General features: G+C 40.0%; 1 protein-coding gene across 3 annotated transcripts in view; it reads left to right on the top strand.

Annotated features, from left to right (window-relative positions):
• Positions 1 to 22,986, top strand: part of EIF3E (eukaryotic translation initiation factor 3 subunit E) — a 44,340-nt gene extending 21,354 nt beyond the window's left edge. For all 3 annotated transcript variants that reach the window (XM_061605117.1, XM_061605126.1, XM_061605134.1), the window contains 7 exons: positions 2,561 to 2,685; positions 5,077 to 5,203; positions 6,185 to 6,286; positions 7,071 to 7,180; positions 15,524 to 15,626; positions 18,915 to 19,049; positions 22,824 to 22,986. In XM_061605117.1, coding sequence (XP_061461101.1) covers positions 2,561 to 2,685; positions 5,077 to 5,203; positions 6,185 to 6,286; positions 7,071 to 7,180; positions 15,524 to 15,626; positions 18,915 to 19,049; positions 22,824 to 22,862 — 741 coding nt within the window. In that variant the 3' untranslated portion in view covers positions 22,863 to 22,986. The remainder of the gene's footprint in view (positions 1 to 2,560; positions 2,686 to 5,076; positions 5,204 to 6,184; positions 6,287 to 7,070; positions 7,181 to 15,523; positions 15,627 to 18,914; positions 19,050 to 22,823) is intronic.
• The last annotated feature ends 1,399 nt before the right edge of the window (positions 22,987 to 24,385 follow it).

Here is a 24,385-nt window from a genome sequence, read left to right as displayed (position 1 = left end):
TTCAGACCCCTGACCGATGCTCTCATATTACTGAATTACAAATGGTACCTTGTAATTTCATTCTGTATGATATTTTATTTTGAAACACTGAAACTCAAAATCAGTTATTCTAAGGTGACATTGGTTTTATGTTGGGAAGTATTTGTAAGAAACATAAAAAACTGAAACATATTCCTTGCATAAGTATTCAACCCCTGTACTGTGGAAGCTCCCAGTTTACACAGATGAAAGAAATTGCCCTATCGAGGACACAATTACCTTACAGTTGGCCTCCACCTGTGAACCATTAAAGCTGCTATCACATTGTCGGGATAAAACCCCCACTGTTGAAGGATTATTGGTCAGGCTGTGGATCTGAAGGAGAATGAAGACCAAATAGCATTCTGTAGAAGTGAGAGATAATGTAATACAAATACATAGACTAGGAAAAGGGTACAAACTAATATCCAAGTGTTTGGATATCTCAGTGAGCACAGTTGGATCAATAATCAAGAAGTGGAAGCGGCATCGCACCACTCACGCACTTCCGAGAAAAGGCCATCCCTCCAAACTTAGCGCTCAAACAAGGAGACTTGTGAGAGAAGCCACAGAGAGGCCAACAATCACTTTGAAGGACCTACAGAGTTCAGTGGGTGGGAGTAGAGTAATGGTGCACCAGTAAACCATATCAGGAGCTGTGCATGACACTGGTCTGTATGGGAGGTTGGCAAGAAGGAGGCTGTTACTCAAAAAGTATCATCTGAAAACACGTCTGGAGTTTGCCAGAAAGCATGAGAGTGCCCCAGGTGCAATGTGGGAAAAGGTTTTGTGGTCAGATGAGACCAAGATAGAGCTTTCTGGCCAAAATTCAAAGTGCTATGTGTGGCACAAACCTAACACTGGCCATGCCTCAAGACACACCACCCCTGCAGTGAAGTATGGTGGTGGCAGCAGCATGCTGTGGGGGTGCTTATCAGCAGGGATTGGGCATCTTGTTGAAATCGAAGGAAGAATGGATGGAGCAAAATACAGGGAAATACTGCAAGAGAACCTGCTTCAGTTCACTAAAAAACTGAAGCTTGGGAGGAAATTCATTTTTCAGCAGGACAATGATCCTAAGCACAAGGCCAAAACAACACTGGAGTGGCTCAAGAACAAAAAGGTGAATGTCCTATAGTGGCCCAGTCAAAGTCCTGATCTCAAACCCATTGAGAATCTGTGGTGCTCTTTCACAATTGTGGTCCACAAATGACATCATACCAACCTGAACGACCTGGAACGAATTTGCAAGGAACAATGGGCCAAAATCCTTCCGACACTGTGTACAAAGCTGGTACATACACACCCTAAAAGACTTAAAGCTGTTATTGCAGGGAAAGGTGGCTCTATCAAATTAATGGGTGCGGGATGAATACTTACACAAGCAATATGTTTCAGTTTTTTTATGTTTCTTTTCCCATCATAAAAACAATGTCACCTTACAATAATTGATTTTGAGTTTCAGTGTTTGAAAATAAGATATACAGAACGAAATTACAGTGTACCATTTGGAATTCAGTAAAATGAGAGCATTGGTCAGGGGTCTGTATACTTTTGCAAGGCATTGTATTTCTGTTCCTATATTACCATATGTACTGAAACTAAGTATTGCCTACAGTAAAAATCAGAGGCTCTCCAAGGCTTAAGACAGGAGGATTTCTCAGCCTGACCTGAAGATGTCAGGGATTAAATGTGGGATCTTTTACATGCAAAGCATGATTGCCCAAATCGTGCTACCTCTGTATTTCTCCCATGTGTTGTCATGAAGCTGCTGTCATGGCAGAAGCGGTGGTGGTAGTGGCCCTGCTTCTGCTAGGGTGACATTGGTGGGAGGAAGGGCAGGATATATATTTAATAATAATAATCAAGAACTATGCCTTTGCTGTTTTACAGCAATGACCTGGTATTACTTGTAGGTAGAGGAGGCAGTAGTATGCTCAGTGATACTACTGCCCAGCCACTAAGTTGAATGATTTGGTCTGGTTGGTCTGGTGGCACAAGAAGCATAGCTCTGCAACATTTGTATTTGGGACTCTTTCTGTAGTTTAGACTACTAAAACATTGAAACCAGAATACAGACAGAATCAACTTTCTATGTTTCCCAAGCCAGGAAATCTTGCTTAGTGCTGTAGCAGTGGGAAAGATGGCTGATGAGGATTGGCACTCAACTATTGCTTGAGTGGCAAATTGTGTGGTTAGTCTTTTTCTATAAATCTCTTTGGGTTGAATTCAGATTGTTTGAAAATCTTCTATTAAAATGTGCTAGAAGGAAACTAAAAACCAATTAGTCCTAGATCCAAAGATAAGTTAACCTAAAGAAGCTCACAGGAGAGTTTGCTGTTGCTTCTTCCCTCATGAAGAAACTTTTCACAAACACACCTGAAAAGCCATTCTGGAAGATGTGGGGGGGTATCCTGAAAAATGTGGGTGTTTTGCTGGGGGGTGGGAGAGTTTCTTTTTATGAACTTAAGTTAATTTAAGATCCAAGCCCTAAAGTACAGTACATGTAAACTGTTTAGTAAAATATATTTCTGTTTTTCAGTCTGTCAGCTCTCCCCTTCAGTCTCTTCAACAAAGAACATGGCTCATTCACTGGTCTCTCTTCGTTTTTTTCAACCATCCTAAAGGCAGAGATAACATCATTGATCTCTTTCTCTATCAGCCCCAGTGAGTTATTATATACATATAAAAATGAAGGGGGTGTATAAAGATGTGATCCGTTTTTTTTAATTCTGAGAATGTTAAAAGATGTAATTGGATAATTGGAAGGTCACTGTAGCTTGCCCACATTCCTGCAATCCTTGGAATTAAAGCAGTCTTTGGCAAAGTGAATGTCAGCTCTACACTGCGTCAGCAGTGCCGGTGGGGGGCTGGAAATTCCTGGGTGGTTGGCAGGGAAGCAAAGTCCTTAGCCGGCAGTCTGGTCATAAATCTGCCAGGTCTAGGAGGAGGGGAGCTGATAAGGGCCAGGCTTGTCCAAAGCGTACTTGCCGAGTCAGGAGTCCAGAAGTGAGGTCAGTAGAGGTCCGGGATCAAGTGCCAAGGGGTCAGTCTGAAAGAGGGTGCCAGGAAACTAGGAACACACAAGCCACGCCTGACGTTGCAGTCAGCAACAAGCTGCAGCCAAGGTGTGCCTTATAAAGAGCAAGGTTGACAGCAGGTGTGAGTCCTCAGCGTTTGGGCCTTAAGGAGACAGACCTGCCTCTCTTCTGCCTGACCTTCTGCTCTCTACGTTCTGCAGGTGAGGGGGGAGTATCCTGTTCACTGTCTGTGTCTGGCTGCAGGGCCTCTGCTGTATCTCGGGTGCTCTGCAGCTGAGGGGGAGAAGGAGCTGGATTCTCAGGAGGCTCCTCCGTGTGTCCTTCTGAGTCTGCTGCTCCTGGGTCTGCAGCTGTTACTCCCGAGTCGTCCTCATCTGAGGAGTCCTCTGACGGGGCCATGACAGTGAAGCTGAGGCTGGTTTCAGAAGACTGGATTTAATGACTAAAGTTAAGCGATTGGGAAAGTTATGTCTGTGGTGGCCCCAAACACCATAAACATTGCTACATGCTTTAAAAGGCAGTTATGCATCTTTGAAATGAAATGTTTCTACAGTTCTGAGGCTATACCTCTGTATACTCTTACATGTGAGTAAATTATTTTTTAAGTCACTATGTCTGAGGAAAAATGCAAAGCATCAGGCTGAATGCATGTTAAGTCCAGCCATTTAGGAAACAGAAGTATACAGCTTTTAATTCTAAGGACTACAATGGAAGCTTAATCACATTCTGAATAAAATTAGGTATAATCCTTAACATCATTGCAAGGTACTAATATAAATCACTTCATATTACATTACTTTAGTAAGCTAGCTTTGTGATTTGCAATTTGATATTTGGTGTGTTAAGTTTCAAGTTTTCTGCAATACTATGATGCATCAAATATTGAAGAGGTAAATATTGCAGGTGCAATCCTTTTAGTGGTAACTACTATAAACTGGAAGACACATTATTTCATGGGTAACTTTATCCTGGCATGCTGTCACTGATATTGTATTACATTTAAAACTATCTCTTTCAGTGCAGTTGGGTGGTGATGTCAGTGTTGCATGAGGTAATGCACTGATTCCTTGCCATATTCTAGTGTTGTTTCAAGGACATATGATTCATCTGCTGTAGCCATTATATGCAGACTAGACAAGCAGTACACGTGAATTAATCTCAAGACTGAAATGTTTCAGTCAACCTCCTTCAAGTAATTATCTTGAACTTTTTATTGATGGTAATTATTTCCCTTAGATTTGTACCCATTTCCCTTCTGCAGTTAATCCTTATTTGTGCTGATATGGTCTTTCTGCATAATACCATAGAATCCATATTTTGGGCAACACGTATAAAACTTGTAGGAGGCTGAATTTGGGTGGAATTTAGTGTATATTGCACACACCTAGTATGTAGTGTCTAGCCTCTCATTTGGTTTGAGATGTGGGGTTAAAGGGTGTATTGTGTAGCACATTTTTCTTTTAAGGCTGACCCAGGGTAGTAGTAGTTAGTTTCTGTCCTGTAGCATTTAGAGTACACTTCAAACTCTTTGAAATTGATAGTATTTAGTCAGGGTAGTTAAACTGATTTTAAATACTATGGTAGTCCGTTAAAGAAATATCCTGAATTTACAACAAACTGAAAGTGAAAATGCAGTCAAAATTATCACCAGCTTCCCCAGCTAGCTTAAACTTAAATTTTTGATGATGTGTACTTAACTATTGGGAGATAATATCAAAATGACCCTTGCTCAACAAGGATAAAAATATGAATGAAACGAATGATAATCTTTCAGAGTTTATGGACAAGAACCAGAGCACAATATCGTGTATGAGACTTGGCCAACTTCCCGCTTCCTTTTCCTGTTTTTGTGGGGTGAGGGGAACAAAGAAGCTGAATCCCGAATGCTGTTGGAGATCCAGTAGGCGGGTTTTTTTCCTCCTCTAGCTTTCTGCCAGGTGAAGAGCCTGAGTTATCTTGTACTGTACTTTCCTTCATTTCAGTACTACTCACTCTACAAATTATTCTACTTGTCCAGGTATCTTAATGCAATTCAGACAATGTGTCCGCATATTCTTCGATATCTGACTACAGCAGTAATAACAAACAAAGATGTTCGAAAACGTAGGCAAGTGTTGAAAGACTTAGTCAAGGTTATTCAGCAGGTAAGATATACTTTGTTCATATTTGTAAGTATAAAAATCCACTGCAGTGTGACATCTTCTATCTGCTCCTGCTTTCTTAAGTATGATTGTAATTGATCAGAGATTCTAAGCTGTCACTATTTTGGGGTAGGATTCAGGCACACACGGGCAAATTCAGGTCACAAAATTTTAGTTGATTGGGAGGAGCTGCACAACAAAGCTGCTTCCTCAAAAAGATCAGAGTTTTTGCAATAAGAAAAGTGATGGGAACATGCACTGGAAAGTTTGGGATAACACTTCATTTTACACAACCTCATCTAATTTCCGGGCAAACAATGAATGCTCAATAAGCAAGTCAACTGGAAGCACAAAATTACAGCTTAATATAGGATTTTTAGTAGCCACATCAATACCTTATAAAGATACTGCTGCTTGAAACAACGTGAACAAGATGCAAATGTTTACTCCATGTGTTCAAAAAGCATGTTAGTATATCTTAACACTAAATGTTAACAGGTTTCCAGATAAACCTTTTGTAGGACTAGTAATTTGTGTGCATTTTAAATTCATTGTATTATTCATGTTCTTTGAAACTGTTTCAGCTACTGTTGCTATAAATCAAGGGCTCACGACCTTTTTGTGCCTGGGGACATGCTTGGAAACTAAGAAATTATGGTGGGCATTACAAAATACTTACTCCACAGAACAAAAACTGGTGATGCTCAGAATGCCCCCAAAACAGTCCAAACACATATACCTCCCTCAAACAAATAGAACAGACCCTTCCTCAAAAACACCATAAAAGCCAACCAAACCCCAAATAAAAAAAGCCTCAATTAAAAAAAGTTGGGAGGAGCAAGGGGGCTTTGGTGAGTCCAGGGTGGTGGTGGAGGGGGCTGTGGTGCTCACTGGTGGCAGATTGGGAACTTTAGCTATTTTGATGAAAATGTTTGCAGGTACTATTTGAAGTTATTAATCCTATAACTGTAATTTAATTTGTAGGAATCCTATACTTATAAGGACCCAATAACAGAGTTTGTGGAGTGTTTGTATGTGAACTTTGACTTTGATGGAGCTCAGAAAAAGCTGAGAGAATGTGAATCGGTAAGGATCTTGTTAAACACTACGCTTGTTAACAACTATAAGCCTATAAATTGGTCACTATGCATAGTTATCACTATAAACTGAGACACACATTCATAATTACTTCTTGAAAATGGCAGTTAATGTTTGAATAGGCTGGGAATATTGGGAAACTTGCCCCTACCATTAGTACAACTTGAGATCATTGAGTGCTGGGTCTTGCTCATCTAACCTTGAACCACAGCAGCCTAACACTAGATTGCTTGAGGTAGAAGGAAACTCTCAGTCTGAAGAGTGTAATGTATATTTTTGGAGGGTATTTTTACTTCTTTCAGTACTATATGGGAGAATTGAAGGGATTAATTGAGGTAAGGAAATGTATGTCTCGTGTGAACCCCCAACCATAACATTATCTTTCCTCTCAAGATGATTTTAAATGCTTAAGTGTTTGTAACTCAAAGGGTGCTCCAAGTATGAAATTAAATCATAATTAATTTCCACCCAGTCCACCCTTGAACTTCTTAGTTTCAAAGTGGTCAGAACCTTAAAAACATACAGTATTCTAAAAGGGGAGGGTCCACGTGAACCCCCTTAACCTAATTTCCCACCCCTTCCAGGATATTATGAACAATTTGAAACTTGATCAGACAAATATCTCTCCCCCACCCCCCCTTTCCTTTTTTAAAATATTCAACTGCTCTCAGTATTACATGCTTCCTCCTGGAGAATAGTGAGCTTGCTGGGTTATTGTCAGGTCCTTTCAGGTTTTTTCCCTCCCTTATAATTCCTTTATGCTGCCTTGCAGGTTCTTGTGAATGACTTCTTCTTGGTGGCATGTCTTGAAGACTTCATTGAGAATGCTCGCCTCTTTATATTTGAGACTTTCTGCCGCATCCACCAGTGCATCAGCATAAAGTGAGAAAATTAGAAGCACAGTAGGAAAGCTCTTTTGTTTCTGAATCAAGTTGCACTTAAAATAATATTGTGAAGTTGCTTCAAATAGGAGTTAAATTATAAGCTAAAAAGAATTAACATTAGTGTGATGGCTGAATGTGATGGCATAATCCAGGAGTGATGGTCGAGTGTGATGGTGACCTACAGTCAGCTTTCATCCAGCTGCCATGACTTCCTTCTAGCCTATCAGATACTCAGGAGGGAGAAGCTGAAGGGGTAAAGGGATTTGATGTACAATTATTTTATTTAGATAACGTATATATTGTTTCATATTTCAGAGAAATATGAGAGGTTTACAACATCCTAAAAATATCACAAATAAGTCATTAAAAATATAATACAGATTCCACATTTTTAGGCAGTACAGAACAATTAGATAAGATATCTCCTTAAACATTATAATCTAAAAACACCTAACACGGGACCATAAGTACGAGCAGATCCAAAATACAGCAAACACAACCAACCCCACCCCACCCCACCCACCAAATATACAAGCATATGTATATATAGGTAGCAGCAGCTCTCCCACTTCTGCTGCTCTATCTCTCATTTAAATCTTCACCAGAGTTGGCTGTGGATACCTTGTCCAATTGCCTGGAGTCCGTAAGTGGATGGATGGGAGAGAACAGGCTGAAGCTGAACCCCGACAAGAACGAGGTGTTGCTAGTGGGGGATAAGAGAAGGTTGGGAAATTTAGACTTGGTGCTTAATGGGGTGAGATTACCCCTGAAGGACCAGGTCCGCAGCCTAGGGGTCATTCTGGACTCCCAGCTGTCTATGGAGGCTCAGGTTTCGGCAGTGAGCCGGGCAGCCTGGTACCAACTTCATCTGGTACAGAGGCTGCAACTCTACCTTCCTATACATCTGCTCCCACGAGTGATACATGCCCTGGTCTCCTCTTGATTAGACTACTGTAATGCGCTCTACGTGGGGCTACCCTTGAAGACGGTCTGGAAATTGCAGCTGGTACAGAATGCGGCGGCACGCTTAATAAAGCAGAGCCGTCGCCGGGATCATGTCACCCCAGTGTTGATGGAGCTACACTGGTTGCCAGTTGTGTACCGGGCCCAATTCAAGGTGTTGGTGTTAACCTTTAAAACCCTATACGGTTTCGGCCCAGTTTATCTGAAGGAATGCCTCCAGTATCACCAAATATGCCACCAAACAAGGTCAGCCTCACAAGACCTTCTCTCGGTCCCACTGGTGAAAACAGCTAGGCTGGTGCGGACCAGAGAGAGGGCTTTTTCGATCGTGGCCCCCACCCTCTGGAACTTGCTTCCATTTGACCTCCGACATGCCTCCTCCCTGATGGCTTTTCGCCGAGCCTTAAAGACGTGGGTATTCAGGCAGGCCTATGGGATTTCTGGGGTGGGCTAGGTTCTTATGCTGTATTATTGAAGGGATGGTTTTAGATGAATTGATGTTAATATTGTGATTGTTGATTGTATGTGTTTTATATTGTATTTTATATTGTTGTAAGTCGCCCAGAGTGTCCGTTAATTCGGACAGATGGGCGACTAACAAATAAAATTTATTATTATTATTATTATCTCTCCAACTTCAGCACATGTTAAAAGGTTGGGCAAAAATTACATGTTCCCTTCCTTCCTTCCTTCCTTCTATTTATTTATTTGTTTGTTTGTTTATTTGTTTGTTTGTTTGTTTGTTTGTTTGTATACCGTCCCATAGCCGAAGCTCTCTGGGCGGTTTACAGCAACTAAAAACATCAAAAACAAACATACAAATTTAAAACACATCTTTTAAAAACAATTTAAAACACAATTTAAAAAATTTAAAACAATTAAAAAAAACCACACATGCTATTTATTTTCCTTCCTCCCATAATACCCAAAAAGGCACAAACAACAACAAAAGGGGGTGGCACCCTCACCCTATGTGTACCACAAAAAGATCTGCAGCAGCACTGATGGTTTTTACTTTATTATTTATTTATTTATTTATTTATTTATTAAATTTATATACCGCCCGACTAGCAATAGCTCTCTGGGCGGTGAACATAAAATAGCATAAAAATACAATGAATAACAAAATAATACTAAAATACAATCATCAATCCAATACAATAAACATTTTAAAAAGTAAATCAGTGTAACTTAAAATGCTTCAGAGAATAGGAAGGTTTTGACCTGGCGCCGGAAGGAGAGCAGAGTCGGCGCCAGGCGTACTTCCTCGGGGAGACTGTTCCATAGTTCGGGGGCCACCACTGAGAAGGCCCTAGATCTTGTCATCACCCTCCGGGCCTCCCTGTGAGTTGGAACCCGGAGGAGGGCCTTCGTAGCAGAACGTAGTGCACGGGCCGGTTCATATCGGAAGAGGCGTTCCGCAAGGTATCGTGGTCCCACACCGTATTAATTGATTTGTGAATCTTCCAAACATATATCCCAAGGCAATTTACACATATATCCTTAAGAACAGCTAAAATAAATCTAAAGACAGTTAAAGAATAGAGGATAGGTTTAAAAATAGCACAGAAAGAATACCTGGGCAGAGACTTTTTCATCTAGTTGGAAAAGCTTATTGGGGAAAAAAGTCTGAAAGTACAATTAGTGGGCGCCTGTTGTATCTCACAGGAATACTGTTCCACAGAACAGGGGCAGCCACATGGGAAGGCCCTGCTTTGTGTTACTGTGAATTGATATTTAGTTGAGAAGTCCATGAGCTGGGGGTGTTCCCAACAAGCCCCAGATGTCTCCAGTTTCCTCCAGGTTCTGCCCAGGCTCATTGCTATCCAGCCAGCAGGGCCGTGATCCACAGCTATGATGCTCGGTGGGGTTTTTTTGTGGTCACATACCTGGAGGAGGGAACAAACAGCAGACAAATACTACTCAAAAATGAACATTTGAGGAGCAGTAACAGATAAATGGATGTTGTTATTGTTGTTATTCAATTTTATTTATACTCCATCTTTCGGCCAAAGGCCCTCAAGGCGGCTTACAAGAAAAATAAACACAGGTATAAAGATACAATAATATACAATATAAACAATACAATATACAAAAAATAAATTAAATAGAAACAACATTATCATTATCAGCACCGGCAGAAAAGAGAAGGTGGTGTTAGTGGGGGCGGCAGTTCCTGAGAGGCAGAAAGGCGACAGGCATTTGTTACAGTGAAGCTGTTTGCTGTTTCAGTATTATCTTCCTCTCCATGTCCTCGAGCTTGCTCAGCTGCTGCTCCCTGGGCTTCTGCTGCTGCTGCTGATGGCAGTTTATGTCGGAGGGCAGCTGCGGGAGCTCAGGCTTGGGGATCTGGGCCCTGCCTGGAGCAAGAGAAGGAGAAGGACGTGGAGGCGGTGGCTGTTGTCAAGCAGGAGGCCCCGCGCTGGGAGGCCCCACAAAAGAGGCCCCGTGCCAGGCTGTTTTTGGGTAGGAGGCGCCAGGCTGTTGTTAAACAGGAGACCCCCACGCCAGAAGGCCCCGCACTGGGCTGTTGTTGAAGAAGTGGCGGCAAGGTCCTGGGTCCTGCTTAGAGCAGGAGGAGGAGAAGAATGCGATGGCAGTGGCTGTTGACGAGCAGAAGGCCCTGCACTGGAAAGCAGCTGCAAGGGGCGCTCCCCCATCCCCCACACCTTCTGATGTTGTTCTGGTGTTCCAGTTGTTGCTGCTGGTTGAACAGTTGCTTCCCTGTTTTTGGCATGGTGCTGGTGGGCTCGGGCGGTTCGGCGGGCTCCTCTCGGGGCAGCGGTGGCAGCTGCTGGTTCCTTCTTAGATACCCTAAGGCTACCATCAAAGGCCAGGGCCTCTCAAATCTTATCCAAAAGGGTTGGGGAAACCAGGGAGGGCTTCCTCTGTCTCCCTGCAAATATCAGGAAATGTGTGTAGACGTCTGTTACTCTGGAGGGCTCTGCTAGGTGTAGCTTTTTTAGTAGTAAAGTTGAAGGAGCCAGAGTAACTAATTCCTTGGATGCTTTGATTTGTCACCTTCCATCTCCTTCTGCTGTATTTTTAATACTAGGTTTTAAATTACTTTATCAGTACAGTTGTTTTGTATAGCATTTCTAGTTCCATGCTATGTGAAAAACTTAAGACACTATTTTCCACCACAGCTGTAGATTCAGTAGTTAATATATTTTCACATCAGTCATGGTTTTACCAACTGCTTTTTCCACACAGTAGAATTCAGTTTTGCACTGGATGTTAAACTCGGCTAATACAGTAGCAGACATTTTTGAGTTGCATCTCGTAGATTTTTCTTATTTTGAACGGTTATGGCCTCATTGTTATGTAAATGTACTGCCTTCAAGTTGATTCCGACTTACAGCGACCCTATGAATAGGGTTTTCATGAGGCTGAGAGGCAGAGAATGGCCCACGACCACCCAGTGGGCTTCATGGCTGTGTGGGGATTCGAACCCTGGTCTCCCAGGTTGTAGTCCAACACCTTAACCACTACACCACACTGGCTCTTCTCATTGTTATACTATCAAAGGAAAGTTCACAGTTCACTGATTAGAAAACTATGCCTTGATACTGATTCAGACTAGTGGAAAAGAAATCCTCAAGTCCTCTGGGAGAGACTTTTGTGGTCATCCATATAAGCCAGTGATAGCTAACTTGTAAGCCAAGGTCACAAACCTTTTTGGACCAGCGGGCACACTTGGAATTTTGTGAGAAGAGCTGTGAGTGTTGTCAGAAGATGGCTGCCATGAGAGGCGTGGCATAACACAACATCGCTGCCATGGGGGGAGTAACATAAATTGAGAGAGAGTACAGTCATTGCTGCTCTCCCCTGCTTCCTGTACAACCTCACACTTGCTGATTATGGAGATCACAATATTGCTCTCTCTCTCTCTCCCTCTCTCCCCCTCCCTCCCTCCCTCCCTCTCTCTCTCTCGCTCTCTCTCTCCCTCTCCCTGTTGCCTTCAAGAACACGCCCAAATCCATTTGTTTTAAAAAAATTGAATTTGCATTTTTTAAAAAACTACTGCTCCTGTGGGTTCCCTGATGTGATGCCAAAAGTTTGTGTGGGTATGATGTCTATGTATATAAATTTCTTTTTATGGACTGTTCCCCCACTGTGATGCTAAAACATTTTTGTTGCCTCCAAGCCCCCCATTGTCCATTTTCTTTCTTTCATGTTTTTTTTTAAATTATTGATCATTCTTAAGGGTCCCCTTTTGTGACGCAGCCTGGAGAACTGTAGTTTTTGCCAGACCTACTCTTATGTTTTGGCCACACCCACTGCAGGTCCCAGAAGGTAAAGCCATGGGACAGTGTGATCCTTGGGTTGAAAAAGGTTAGCTACCCTGATATAAACTACAGCTGAGGTGCTTCATAACTGAAATGTAGATGTTTGAACAGGTGGGACCTTGACATTGTAGGAATCCTAGTTGAGCATTTCTCGAGTTGGGATCTTGCCCACAAGATTGAGTAGTATTAATACCCTTAAACTCTTTGAAATAGCAGAAGTTATTTCTGCTACTTAGTACTAGAAACTCCATGAAAACATAAATTTACTTTAGACTTCAGACTGGACCACCTGCCTTAATAGTGTAGCAAAAATACTTGACTAAATGTTTGTGAGCGCATCTGAATAACAAGAGCAAATCTTCAATACTGATCCAGTAGTTTATTTTGTGTTATGAATGTTGCATTAGGATTAATCAGATTGGATAATGTTGGCTAGTAATCTCAGCTGACCCCCAAGAAATTGTTAAGTAGAAAAGCAGTGGCTTAAATGGAAACATGTTAAAGGGTCTTCAGTTTGCTAAAAAGCTGACAGAAAGAAAATCTTGTTCTGTACCAATTGCGTATTTCTTACATGCTGCCATTATGATTTGCTAGACTTCTTCAAACTTTTGCTTTTTCAAAGCTTTTATCTGCTCATTTTAATGGGTGTTTGTGAGAATATAAATGATTGTGAGTGGGAGGGGGATGAGATTCCTAAGTCTTAGTGAGGGTGGTATCTTTGACTAAGTATTTCAGAGCTTCATTGGAAAAATCATAAAACACACTTTGTGAAAGTTTTATCTTTCATCTTCACTCTTATAGTCAGTAAGTGTGTGACAGCCTAAGTGTGTGAATTTCCAAACTTCTAAAGGTTGCCACATCATGCTAATCTGTTACGATCAAACTGAAAGTGTATTGGTTCCTGTACATTAGGTCACTGGTTTCAAACAAGAGCAACGATTGAAGTTATTACTTAAGTGTACAAACATTATTATTGCGGAAAGAAATATGAGTAAATCAATGCAGGTCAGAGAAGGAAGTGCATTTAAATGAGTCTTCTTGCTTGATTAGTCATTGTCACTCAACTGATTGTAGTTCTTGCATAAATTGGTTTTCAACAATAACAACAATAACATAATACCTTAGACAACTGTTCTTCAACCATAGGTCCCCAGATGTTGTTGGACTACAACTCTCATCAACCCCAGCCAGCTTAGCCAATGGCAAAGGACTATGGGAGGTTGTAGTCCATCAATATCTGGGGACCCAAGGTTGTTGAAGAACAGTGCCTTAGACTAACACAACTCATCCAGTAGCCACACCTAAACATAATGGTTTTAAAATATTAAATAAACTGTTTTATCTGTATAACTATTGAGAGAGTATGTAGGAAGATACAGATTTTTTTTTAAAAAAAAGATAAAATAATTGATTAGTAATCCAGTTTGAAACCTACATTTATTTTCAGAGGCCAGGATAAAAATTCCTTTATAAGCCAAATTAGCTTAATATGTGGTCTTCCATTTTCCTCTTCAGACATTAAGTTTGAACTTACGAAGGGCTAAGTGGAAGCCTCTAGGGTGAACCCTGCCCTTATGATGATGATGTATGCACTGGCCATACTCTCTGGCAATACTCCATACATGAGCACTTTACTTGTGCGTAGGGTTTCTTACATGGGGTGGGAGCTCTGTTAACAAATTACTGTATAGTTGAAGTTCTGTAGTTGAGAGAATAAAGTCTGAAAATGTAATAGCTTTAAAGTATGTTATCTTAGTTCAGGTAGCCAGAAGGCAACATAGCTTAGCTTTAGTAGAATGTAGGCAGAGATTGCATTAGGGCACAACTAAAACAGAGGTTCCAGTGTAGCATGTTGGCTAGGTTTGAGGTTAAAAACAGGGTATTTCTGAGGTTCAGAAGCTGGGAGGAAAATTTTCAAGTTTATAATTATCAAATAAATGAAGCCCCAGAAGAAAAGCCAAAAACTTGTTAGAAAACCACAGGAAATGCCAACTGCAGAGTACTTGTTGACAAAACAACAAATCTTGGCTCTTGCCTCTTGTCAAGAAAAAGAAATTAGGATAACTTTGGTCATAAAGTCACCTCCATGAAAGAGCGAGCCAGTTGTAAACCTATATCTGACTCTCAAATCTTGGGAACAAGTGATCTGATGCATCACATAGATGTGCCATCTGGCCAATGCTTTATTACTAATTGAGTTAATATGGAACCTATCCCTGGAACGATTTACTTTGCCAGGGAGACCTTCCAGCAAATGAAAAGAAGCCTATATGGTCCTTTTATAGTGTGTATTGCTGTCCTAATGTTGTGCTGAAATTGTCTAGTTACCTAACCAAATCTAATTCCTTCTAGTTTCTGGAATCTAGTCCTATTATAATTAATCTTAATTGGCCCTCTCCTTCATAAATGTAAACTATTGTGACTGGTGTAGCCTTGGTTTTAAACAGTATACATAAAAGGGTCCATGAATCACACTGATTTGTAAGGGTTGTGTTATTAGTCTCTCTCAACATGAATCAGGTGAAGTGTTTTGGACAATAACATCAGTTTATTTTTTCCTGTGAATACCTCTCAATTGTTTTGTTTTTCTTTTGTAGTGTAAATGGGCATCAAGCAGATGAGTCTGGCAGACTTCTAGTCAAATGTTTGCAGACTGTAGCTAATAAGCAGTATTTTTTTACCATTGAAATGACAACTAGGTCCTCTCTTTGATGGCAAATTTAAAGGGCCTTGATGTATGTTAGAGTGATTTTTAATGGAGAATATTTTGTGGTGCATGTTAGGCTAATTTATAATCTAAAATATTCTACAATGCAGAAGACTATTGTGAGGTATCTTTACTTTTTCATGTATCCTTCTCTTGTTGCTTCTAGCTGTTACAATATTGCTATTTAATATTCTGTATTTGTATTGTGTTGATCCAGCATCACAAGTACTTAAAATAAAATTGGCAATAGTGTTGAAGACGTCAGGTATGTTATTTAGTGTGTTACCTAACTATTGAAACATTGGTAAGTAAAAAATCGAATGCAAAAGTTGAGTCAGGAGCATGTATTTAATAAAATATGTATTTATTTTTTCTCCTTCAGTATGTTGGCAGACAAGTTAAACATGACTCCTGAAGAAGCTGAACGGTGGATTGTGAATTTAATTCGTAATGCAAGGCTTGATGCCAAGATAGATTCAAAATTGGTAAGTTTCTCATTGCACTGTATGGCACAACCCAATTTGTTAATGGGAACTCGTAGAACTCATTCCTAGCTACAAGACCTCATCACTACAAGGTCCAACCTAATTTCGCACTGTTATGTTCTTTTTCCCCTCTTCTGACATTGTTTTCTGCATCATCTAGCTCAGGGATGGGGAACCTGTGGTCCTTCAGATGTTGTTGGACTCCAGTGCCCTTCAGCTCAGCCAGCATGGCCAATCATCAAGAATGATGGGAGTAGTCAACATTTGGAGGGCCACACTTTCCACGTCCCCAGTCTAGACTGGTGAAGAGTTCTGTAGAACTTGAATGTTTGCTCACTGTCTTGTGACCTTCTGGTTGATCTTAATAAAGGTGTTGCTCAGCTGGATTTTACTGAAGTGCTTCTTGCTGTTTTCTGCTCTCTTCTCCCCTTGCTCCCTGCTATATGGGGCTGTAGCTCAGTTTTTGATACTAAAATGACCCATAGCACTTTTCATGAAGAACAAGACTATATTACTCCAACGTGGATGGATTTAGATGATTCAAGTAATACTTTGAGATACAAGTGGGACCTCAACAAAATATTGCAGTCTGGAATGCTGTTATACAGGGTGCCAGACATACTCTCTTCAAGGATATTCCATTCCTCCTGCCACTTGGTTTACCATTTTTTCACTCAGTATTCATTCAGTCACTCAGTATTCCATGACCTCTGACCATGCTTAGTTCTTGAAGGGCTATTTTCAGTTCTCTCTCCCCTTTTCGCTCTCCCCCCTAATATTTAGGGTTCTTGCTGAAGTGTTTGTATGTCTGCAAATCTAGAGCTTCCCCCAAGCCTATTGATACTTCCCTCTTATGCATGGATTGTGCCATTTTGGATACAATGTCAGACTGATTGTTTTGATTATTTTGGCTGTATTTTACTTGCCTCTTGTTTTGATTATTTTGGCTGTATTTTACGTGCCTCTATTTTCATATTTTATGCACATGTGTATCTTTTAACTTGTAACTTGCTCGGAAATTGCATGCAATGAAGAATGGGGTAGACATGATTTTAATAGGCAAACACATAAGGATTGACACTTGACTAATGAGTTCACAATTAGTATAGGATAATATTTAAATTAGCGTTCCAAAGTACTCAGTGATCCTTAGAAATCCTCTTTCATAAGGTATGCAAGGAATGGTATCTCCATGTTGCAGATATATCCCAGGCAGTGATGCTGTGGGTTATCCAAGGCTGCCTACTAAGTTCATTCCTGAAGCAAGATTTGAACTATGGATTTGATATGAAGTTACTAGTGAGGGAATGCCCAGCGGTGCATTCTAACAAGCCAACAGCAACACTCACTGACATCACTGAAGTTTTGAAAGGTTCTGTCCTCCTTCTTGATTCAAAATAGTGGCCAAATGTATCCAAACACAGACAAAAACCAGCTACCTCAGGAACCATTGTGCCAAATTTGGTTACAATATTATTATTATTTATTAGATTTATATCCTGCCCTTTCTCCCAGTAGGAGCCCAATATCTTAGGACCTCTTAATATTGTAAGAGGTATCTAAATCAGTGCAGCTTTTAAAGGTTCAGTCCACCATTTTGATACAAAATGGCATCCAGTGTTGTTCAAACATAGACAGAAACTTGCTTCTTGATCTCAGGAACCATCATGGCAAATTTGATTATCTTAAGAGGTGTCCCAACTGTGTAAGTGTACAAAAACAATTTTTCAAAATATATAGTAGATTGCTACATTGCACCAGTTTCTGAGCAAAGGGAATCTAGGGCATAGTACAAGGTATTCCAACATATCATTTTACTACTTCATAGTCTTCAACTAGGTTTAAGTTTTATCCATACAATATTGATGTCTCCTTATGGATGAACAGCATGGGAGTAATAATGAATTGTAGTAGTTTAATACTTCTGGCTTAGGCTTCAGGGCAAACATCATAGTTCCCTCGATGTACAGCACAGGAGCAAGAAAACGGCATTATACCAGAATCCATCTAGCCCGGTATTATCTACTGTGACTGACAGTGGCCAGGGTCAGGCAGAGGTCTTTGCCATTGCTAGTTACTTGACCTTTTAATTGGAAATGCTGAGGATTGAACTTGGGATCTATTGAATGCAAAACTTGTGCTCTGTTACTGAACTGTGATCTTTCCCAAAGCTATTCTTCGTAAGCTATGCTTAATATGTTTTATGTGTTGTTACATTTATATCCCACTTTTCCTCCATGGACTTCAAGGTGGCGTCCTTGATTCTCCTCATCCCCATTTTTATCCTCACAACAACTCTGTGAGGTAGGCTAAGAGAGGGTGACTAGTTCAAAGTCACACAGTGAGCTTCATGGCTGAATAGAGATTTGAACCCTTGTCTTCCAGGTCCTGGTACAACACTTTTGACCATTACAGCACACTAGCTAGTTATCAGTAGTACATCATTATGGACATAAATGTCAAAACATAACTTCAATAAGATGCAAGAATTTTAACCCTCTTCCAGATCTCTCTGTGTGTGGAAAAAGTTGGGATGTCATTTGGATTACTGAAAGGAAGATGTAGGTTGCATATCTTTGACTACTCTAAGTCCTATTAATTCAGGCTGGAGTTGAAGTGGAAGTGAGAGGACAGCTATCACAGATGGGTATAAATGGCAGCAGATATGTCCCCTGCAGTTTTGAAGTGTGTGGGGAGGGGGCATGGAAGATCAAGGATGTGATTAATACTGTACAGTAATTTTTAGCATGTTCCTAGTTGCACTTTCTCCCTTTGAAAATAAAAAATCCCTCAAGTTTTTACATTTTTAGACTACCAGAGGTTTGGTGAAAGATCTGTCTACAGGGGAAAGTTCTAGTATCTGTGCTTTTTTCAGCATGTTCACCAATTGTCATCAGTTGTCCCAAATTGATTGGTAAAATCAGGAATTTGTTAAGGGATAGCTATTCATAAATGCTAGAGTGCTTAAGTGTACTCAGTGCATGCTTTAGTAATTATAGAATGGGATGGGGTAAACTTCATAACATTTGATAAACATTAAGAGTATTTGAAAGTTACAGGTCCTGTTCATTAGTGACACAAATACAAAGGTAATAAAATCTCCATCTGTTCCAATGTCCATAAATTTCCTCCCATAAAGGGGACAAATAATATCCTGTAAATTTCATCTGTTGACCTTGAGCTTAAAAGACAAATGTGTTAACCAGTGTCAAGAGTAGAAACTGTATCCAGTGTATAACCTCTTTTCAGTATTTGAGGCAAGATTTTTTTTCCCCCTTTTCTTGTTAGGGTCATGTTGTTATGGGGAACAATGCAGTATCACCTTATCAGCAAGTGATTGAAAAGACCAAAAGCTTGTCTTTCCGGAGTCAGATGTTAGCTATGAACATTGAGAAAAAACTGAACCAGAGCAGTAGGGCTGAGGTAAGCACAAGTTGTTTTGCCAGCATATTATTAATGTATGCAGAAGTGGCCAAAATGGAAGTTCATAAAGGAGTACTCAGACTCAGAGGAAGGCAATGGTAAACCACCTCTGAATATCTCTTACCACGAAAACCCTATGAACAGAGTATCCAAAATGCAACACGAGATCGTGCTGGAAGATGAGACCCCCAGGTCAGAAGGCACTCACTGAGCTACTGGGGAAGAACAAAGGACAAGTACGAGTAGCGCTGTGACTAATGATGCAGCTGGGTCAAAGTCGAAAGGAAGCCCAGAGGCTGATGCGCACAGATGCAAAAGGAGAGTCCAGAGTTGTATGATGCACACAATAGGAACATGGAATGTGAGAAGCATGAACCAGGGAAAGTTAGAAATTGTCAAGCAAGAAATGGAATGCATCAACATTACAATACTTGGTCTGAGCGAACTAAAATAGACGGGAATGGGAGATTTCCAATCGGGCAACTACAAAATATTTTATGCAGGAAATGAGAAATTAAGAAGAAATGGGGTTGCTTTAATAGTGAGAAGTGATGTAGCAAGAGCAATTAGGAGCTACAATGCAAGGTCTGAGTGAGTTATATCAATGAAATTAAATGGGAAACCTATCAACATAACCATCATCCAAGTCTATGCTCCGACGGCAAATGCAGAAGACGAGGAATTGGAGTGATTTTATGCAGACGTACAGGAGGAAATTGATCACACACCAAAACAAGATGTGCTGATAATCATGGGGGATTGGAATGCAAAAGTAGGGAACAGAGAAGAATTAGGAATTGTGGGGAAATGGGGCCTAGGAGACAGAAATGAAGCAGGAGAAAGACTTACTGAATTCTTTGAAGCCAATAATTTGTTTCTTGCGAACACATTTTTTGAACAACCGAAAAGACGACTATACACGTGGACATCACCAAATGGTCAATATAGGAATCAAATTGGTTATATAATTGGTAGCAGAAGGTGGAGAAGTTTGAGGTTTGAGGCTTTAAACTTAGTTGACAGAGAACCAGAAGAACTATGGAATGAAGTCAGAGACGTTATCAGAGAAGAATGCAAAAAGACAATACCTCTAGTTAAAAAGAGAGAAAGACCCCAATGGATGACTGAAGAAACTCTTCAAATGGTTAAAGAGAGAAGGAAAGCAAAAGCAAAAGGAGATAGAAACACAGTCAGAACCCTAAATGCAACAATACAGCGACTAGTACGTAGAGACAAAGAGAATTATTACAATAGTTACTGTATAGAAATAGAAGAGGACAACAAAAAGGGTAGAACAAGAGCCCTATTCCAAAAGATTAGAGAAATGAAAGGGAAATTTAAACCAAGAGTAGGGATGTTGAATAATCAACCGGGGAACACACTGACTGACCGAGATGAAATAAAAGGAAGATGGAAGCAATACACTGAATAACTCTATAAAAGAGATGACAGGATGACAGATTCATTCACAGAGGAACCATATGATGAAGAATCAGAAATTTTAGAATGCGAGGTGAAAGCTGCTCTTAAAATACTTGGAAGAAACAAATCACCAGGAATAGGTAGCATACCAAAAGTTGCTACAAGCTACTGAGACTGAATTAGTCCAGATTTTGACAAAAATCTGTCAAGAAATATGGAAAACTAAACAATGTCCCACAGACTGGAAGAGTTCCATATACATCCCAGTTCCAAAGAAAGGGGATCCCAGGGAATGCAGTAATTATCGAATGATTGCCTTAATATCCCATGCAAGTAAAGTAATGCTCAAGATTCTACAGTAAAGGCTCTTGCCATATATGGAGCGAGAAATGCCAGATGTCCAAGCTGGATTTAGAAAGGGAAGAGGTACCAGAGATCATATTGCAAACATTCGTTGGATAATGGAACGGACCAAGGAATTTCAGAAGAAAATCACCCTGTGCTTTATAGATTACAGCAAAGCCTTTGACTGTGTAGATCATGAAAAACTATGGAATGCTTTAAAAGAAATGGGGGTGCCACTGCACTTGATTGTCCTGATGCGCAACCTATACTCTGCACAAGAGGCTACTGTAAGGACAGAATATGGAGAAACCGATTGGTTCCCCATCGGAAAGGGTGTGAGACAGGGGTGTATTTTATCACCCTATTTATTTTATTATTATTATTATTATTTATTAAATTTATATACCGCCCGACTAGCGATAGCTCTCTGGGCGGTGAACATAAAATAGTATAAAAATACAATGAATAACAAAATAATATTAAAATACAACCAACAATACAATAAACATTATTAAAATTAGATCAATGTAACTTAAAATGCTTCAGAGAATAGGAAGGTTTTGACCTGGCGCCGGAAGGAAAGCAGAGTCGGCGCCAGGCGTACTTCCTCAGGGAGACTGTTCCATAGTTCGGGGGCCACCACTGAGAAGGCCCTAGATCTTGTCATCACCCTCCGGGCCTCCCTGTTTTTATTCTATATGCAGAACATATCATACAGAAAGCAGGATTGGACCAAGGAGAAGGAGGTGTAAAAATTGGAGGGAGAAATACCAATAATTTAAGATATGCAGACAATACCATACTACTAGCAGAAACCAGTAATGATTTGAAACGAATGCTGATGAATGTTAAAGAGAAAAGCACAAAAGCAGGACTACAGCTGAACGTCAGAAAGACTAAAGTAATGACAACAGAAGATTTATGCAACTTTACAGTGGACAATGAGGACATTGAACTTGTCAAGGATTATCAATACCTTGGCACAGTCATTAACCAAAAGGGAGACAATAGTCCAGAAATCAGAAGAAGGCTAGGACTGGGGAGGGCAGCTCTGAGAGAACTAGAAAAGGTCCTCAAATGTAAAGAAGTTGGACAGTGAAAAAAGCTGATAAGAGAAAAATCAACACATTTGAAATGTGGTGTTGGAGAAGAGCTTTGCGGATTCCATGGACTGCAAAAAAGAGAAATAATTGGGTGTTAGAACAAATTAAACCAGAACTGTCACTAGAAGCTAAAATGATGAAACTGAGGTTATCATACTTTGGACACATCATGAGAAGACATGATTCACTAGAAAAGATAATAATGCTTGGAAAAACAGAAGGAAGTAGAAAAAGAGGGAGGCCAAACAAGAGATGGATTGATTCCATAAAGGAAGCCACAGACCTGAACTTACAAGATCTGAACAGGGTGGTTCATTACAGATGCTCTTGGAGGTCACTGATTCATAGAGTCGCCATAAGTCGTAGTGGACTTGGAGGCACATAACAAGAACAACAAGTGGGCTCGCTTAATATATTTTGGTTGTATCCAATTAGGCATTCATATTTGTTGAATTTATTACTTGTCTCTAGGTTTGGAATAGGCTTTGGGAAATAAATTGGTTTATTTTATTAAGATTTCTATATCTTTTCATTTTCCAAAGTATTCATAGTGATAAAACATAACAAATCCAATCAAAGCAATTATCAGTATAATAAGCAAAATTAACAGTAACCAGCATTAAAAATAATGGTCAGGAAAAACCTGTATGAAGTATTTCAGTTGATGGCAAACACACCCTGCAGGTGGTGCTCACCTGATCTCAACAGGGAGATCATTCCCCATGGTGAACACCATAACAGAAGGCTGTTGAGAGTAAAATCTTGAGAGTAAAATCTTAACTATTGACTAAATTGACTAAAGTGGATTTAAAAAATATTTTCCAAATAAAAAGGTTTTATTAGCTTTGAATGCACAATATTTTGTGTCCTGACTTTCAGATATGCTTTTTTTTTTTTTTAACAGGCACCTAACTGGGCTACTCAAGACTCTGGCTTCTACTGAAACACTTGGGGAAGAAAGACAACTTCCATTTGATAAGGACTTTAATTATGTACTGTTTTGAAGAGGCGGTAATTATGTGAACTTTGCAGCACATGTTGATTTGAATAAAATTGGCTACTTTTAATTGACTGGTTATCTATCTTTATAATTAGATTTGTAAATAGCTTTTGTTCAAGGCAGCAAAACTAGCAGTTTCTTAGAAGCTATAGGAATCTAATTTAAAGTTTAAAAGAATCACTTCAACTACCATTGCTAAAAAGTCCCTGCTGGATATTATTTTCATAAGATGTGTGTGAACACTAGACTCCTCTTGTGCTACTTGGACAGTGAGTATAGGTCTTCCAAGACTAAACCAAACATCCCTTCAACAGAGATACATCTGCCATTCTCTTACTTATTTATTTATTGCATTTGTATACCGCCCCATAGCCGAAGCTCTCTGAGCGGTTTACAACAACCGCCTCTTGTGACCTTTCTTACAGAAATGAGTCGTCAACATCAAATGTGTTGTAACTGTTACAAGAGTTTCACTACCACAAGTAGCAAAAGTATTCATCGTAAAATATTTATTGTCATTTATATTATTGTGTGTTATATCTTGAAAAGGACATTATCAGAGCAATATTTTTTTTTAGTGTAGAATTAATAGGGTAAAATGCAAAGGGTATGAAAAGTAGGGATAAACTATTCATTCAAGGAAATATACACAATAACTAACCTGTGGAACTCTTTCTCTGTTATATACCTTATAATGATGACTATCATAAATGTCTTATTAAAAAGTGCAGCAGGATAAATGGAGGGCGCATGTTGTCAGTGACTAACAGACATGATAAATCAGAGCATTCATTTTTGAAGATATGGCCCCCCAAACTACTATATGTTTGGGTCTAACAAAATCAGAAGTACCATAGATTAGTGGCACTGCCTGTGATTTTGCATTCAGAAAAACAAGTTTAGTTCGAGTTGAAAGATTCTTGTGTTGCAGAATGAGAAAAGACTTCCACCTGACAACGTGGCAGTAAGCCATACTAGGCTTGATGGACCAGTCAGCTGACCATGTTTAAAGTAAACATACTGAAATGGATCGATATCTCCATCATGACTTGTTTACAGACTTGGCTGGCTACTGTCAGTAGACAGTATATGCTGAATTTAGATGGGTCTTTCGTCTAACCCACCCTTTCCCTGCCTTTGGATCCTCAGATGTTGCTGGACTTACAACTCCCATCAGCTCCAGCCAGCATAGCCATTGGTCAGGAATTATGGGAACTGTAGGTCAGCAACATCTGGGGACCCAAAAGTTGGGACAGACTGGTCTAACCTATTCTGAAAATGGTAGTCTTCAGAGGGCTTGTACACAGTGTAATCAGTTCTGGTGTAAGTTGTACTTGCGGAGCAGTTCTTGTATATCTGATATATTCCCATTCATTCATTTTACAGATGGACTATGGGACACTTTTAAAAAAGTGTGATAATGGAACTCAGCAACTGACTTGAATTATTAATGAGCATATGACAAA

The sequence above is a fragment of the Rhineura floridana genome, chromosome 1 (assembly GCF_030035675.1).
Source record: "Rhineura floridana isolate rRhiFlo1 chromosome 1, rRhiFlo1.hap2, whole genome shotgun sequence".
Classification (NCBI taxonomy): domain Eukaryota; kingdom Metazoa; phylum Chordata; class Lepidosauria; order Squamata; family Rhineuridae; genus Rhineura; species Rhineura floridana.
Note: the sequence above shows the minus strand (reverse complement) of the source record. Positions and strands in the feature narration are given on the sequence as shown.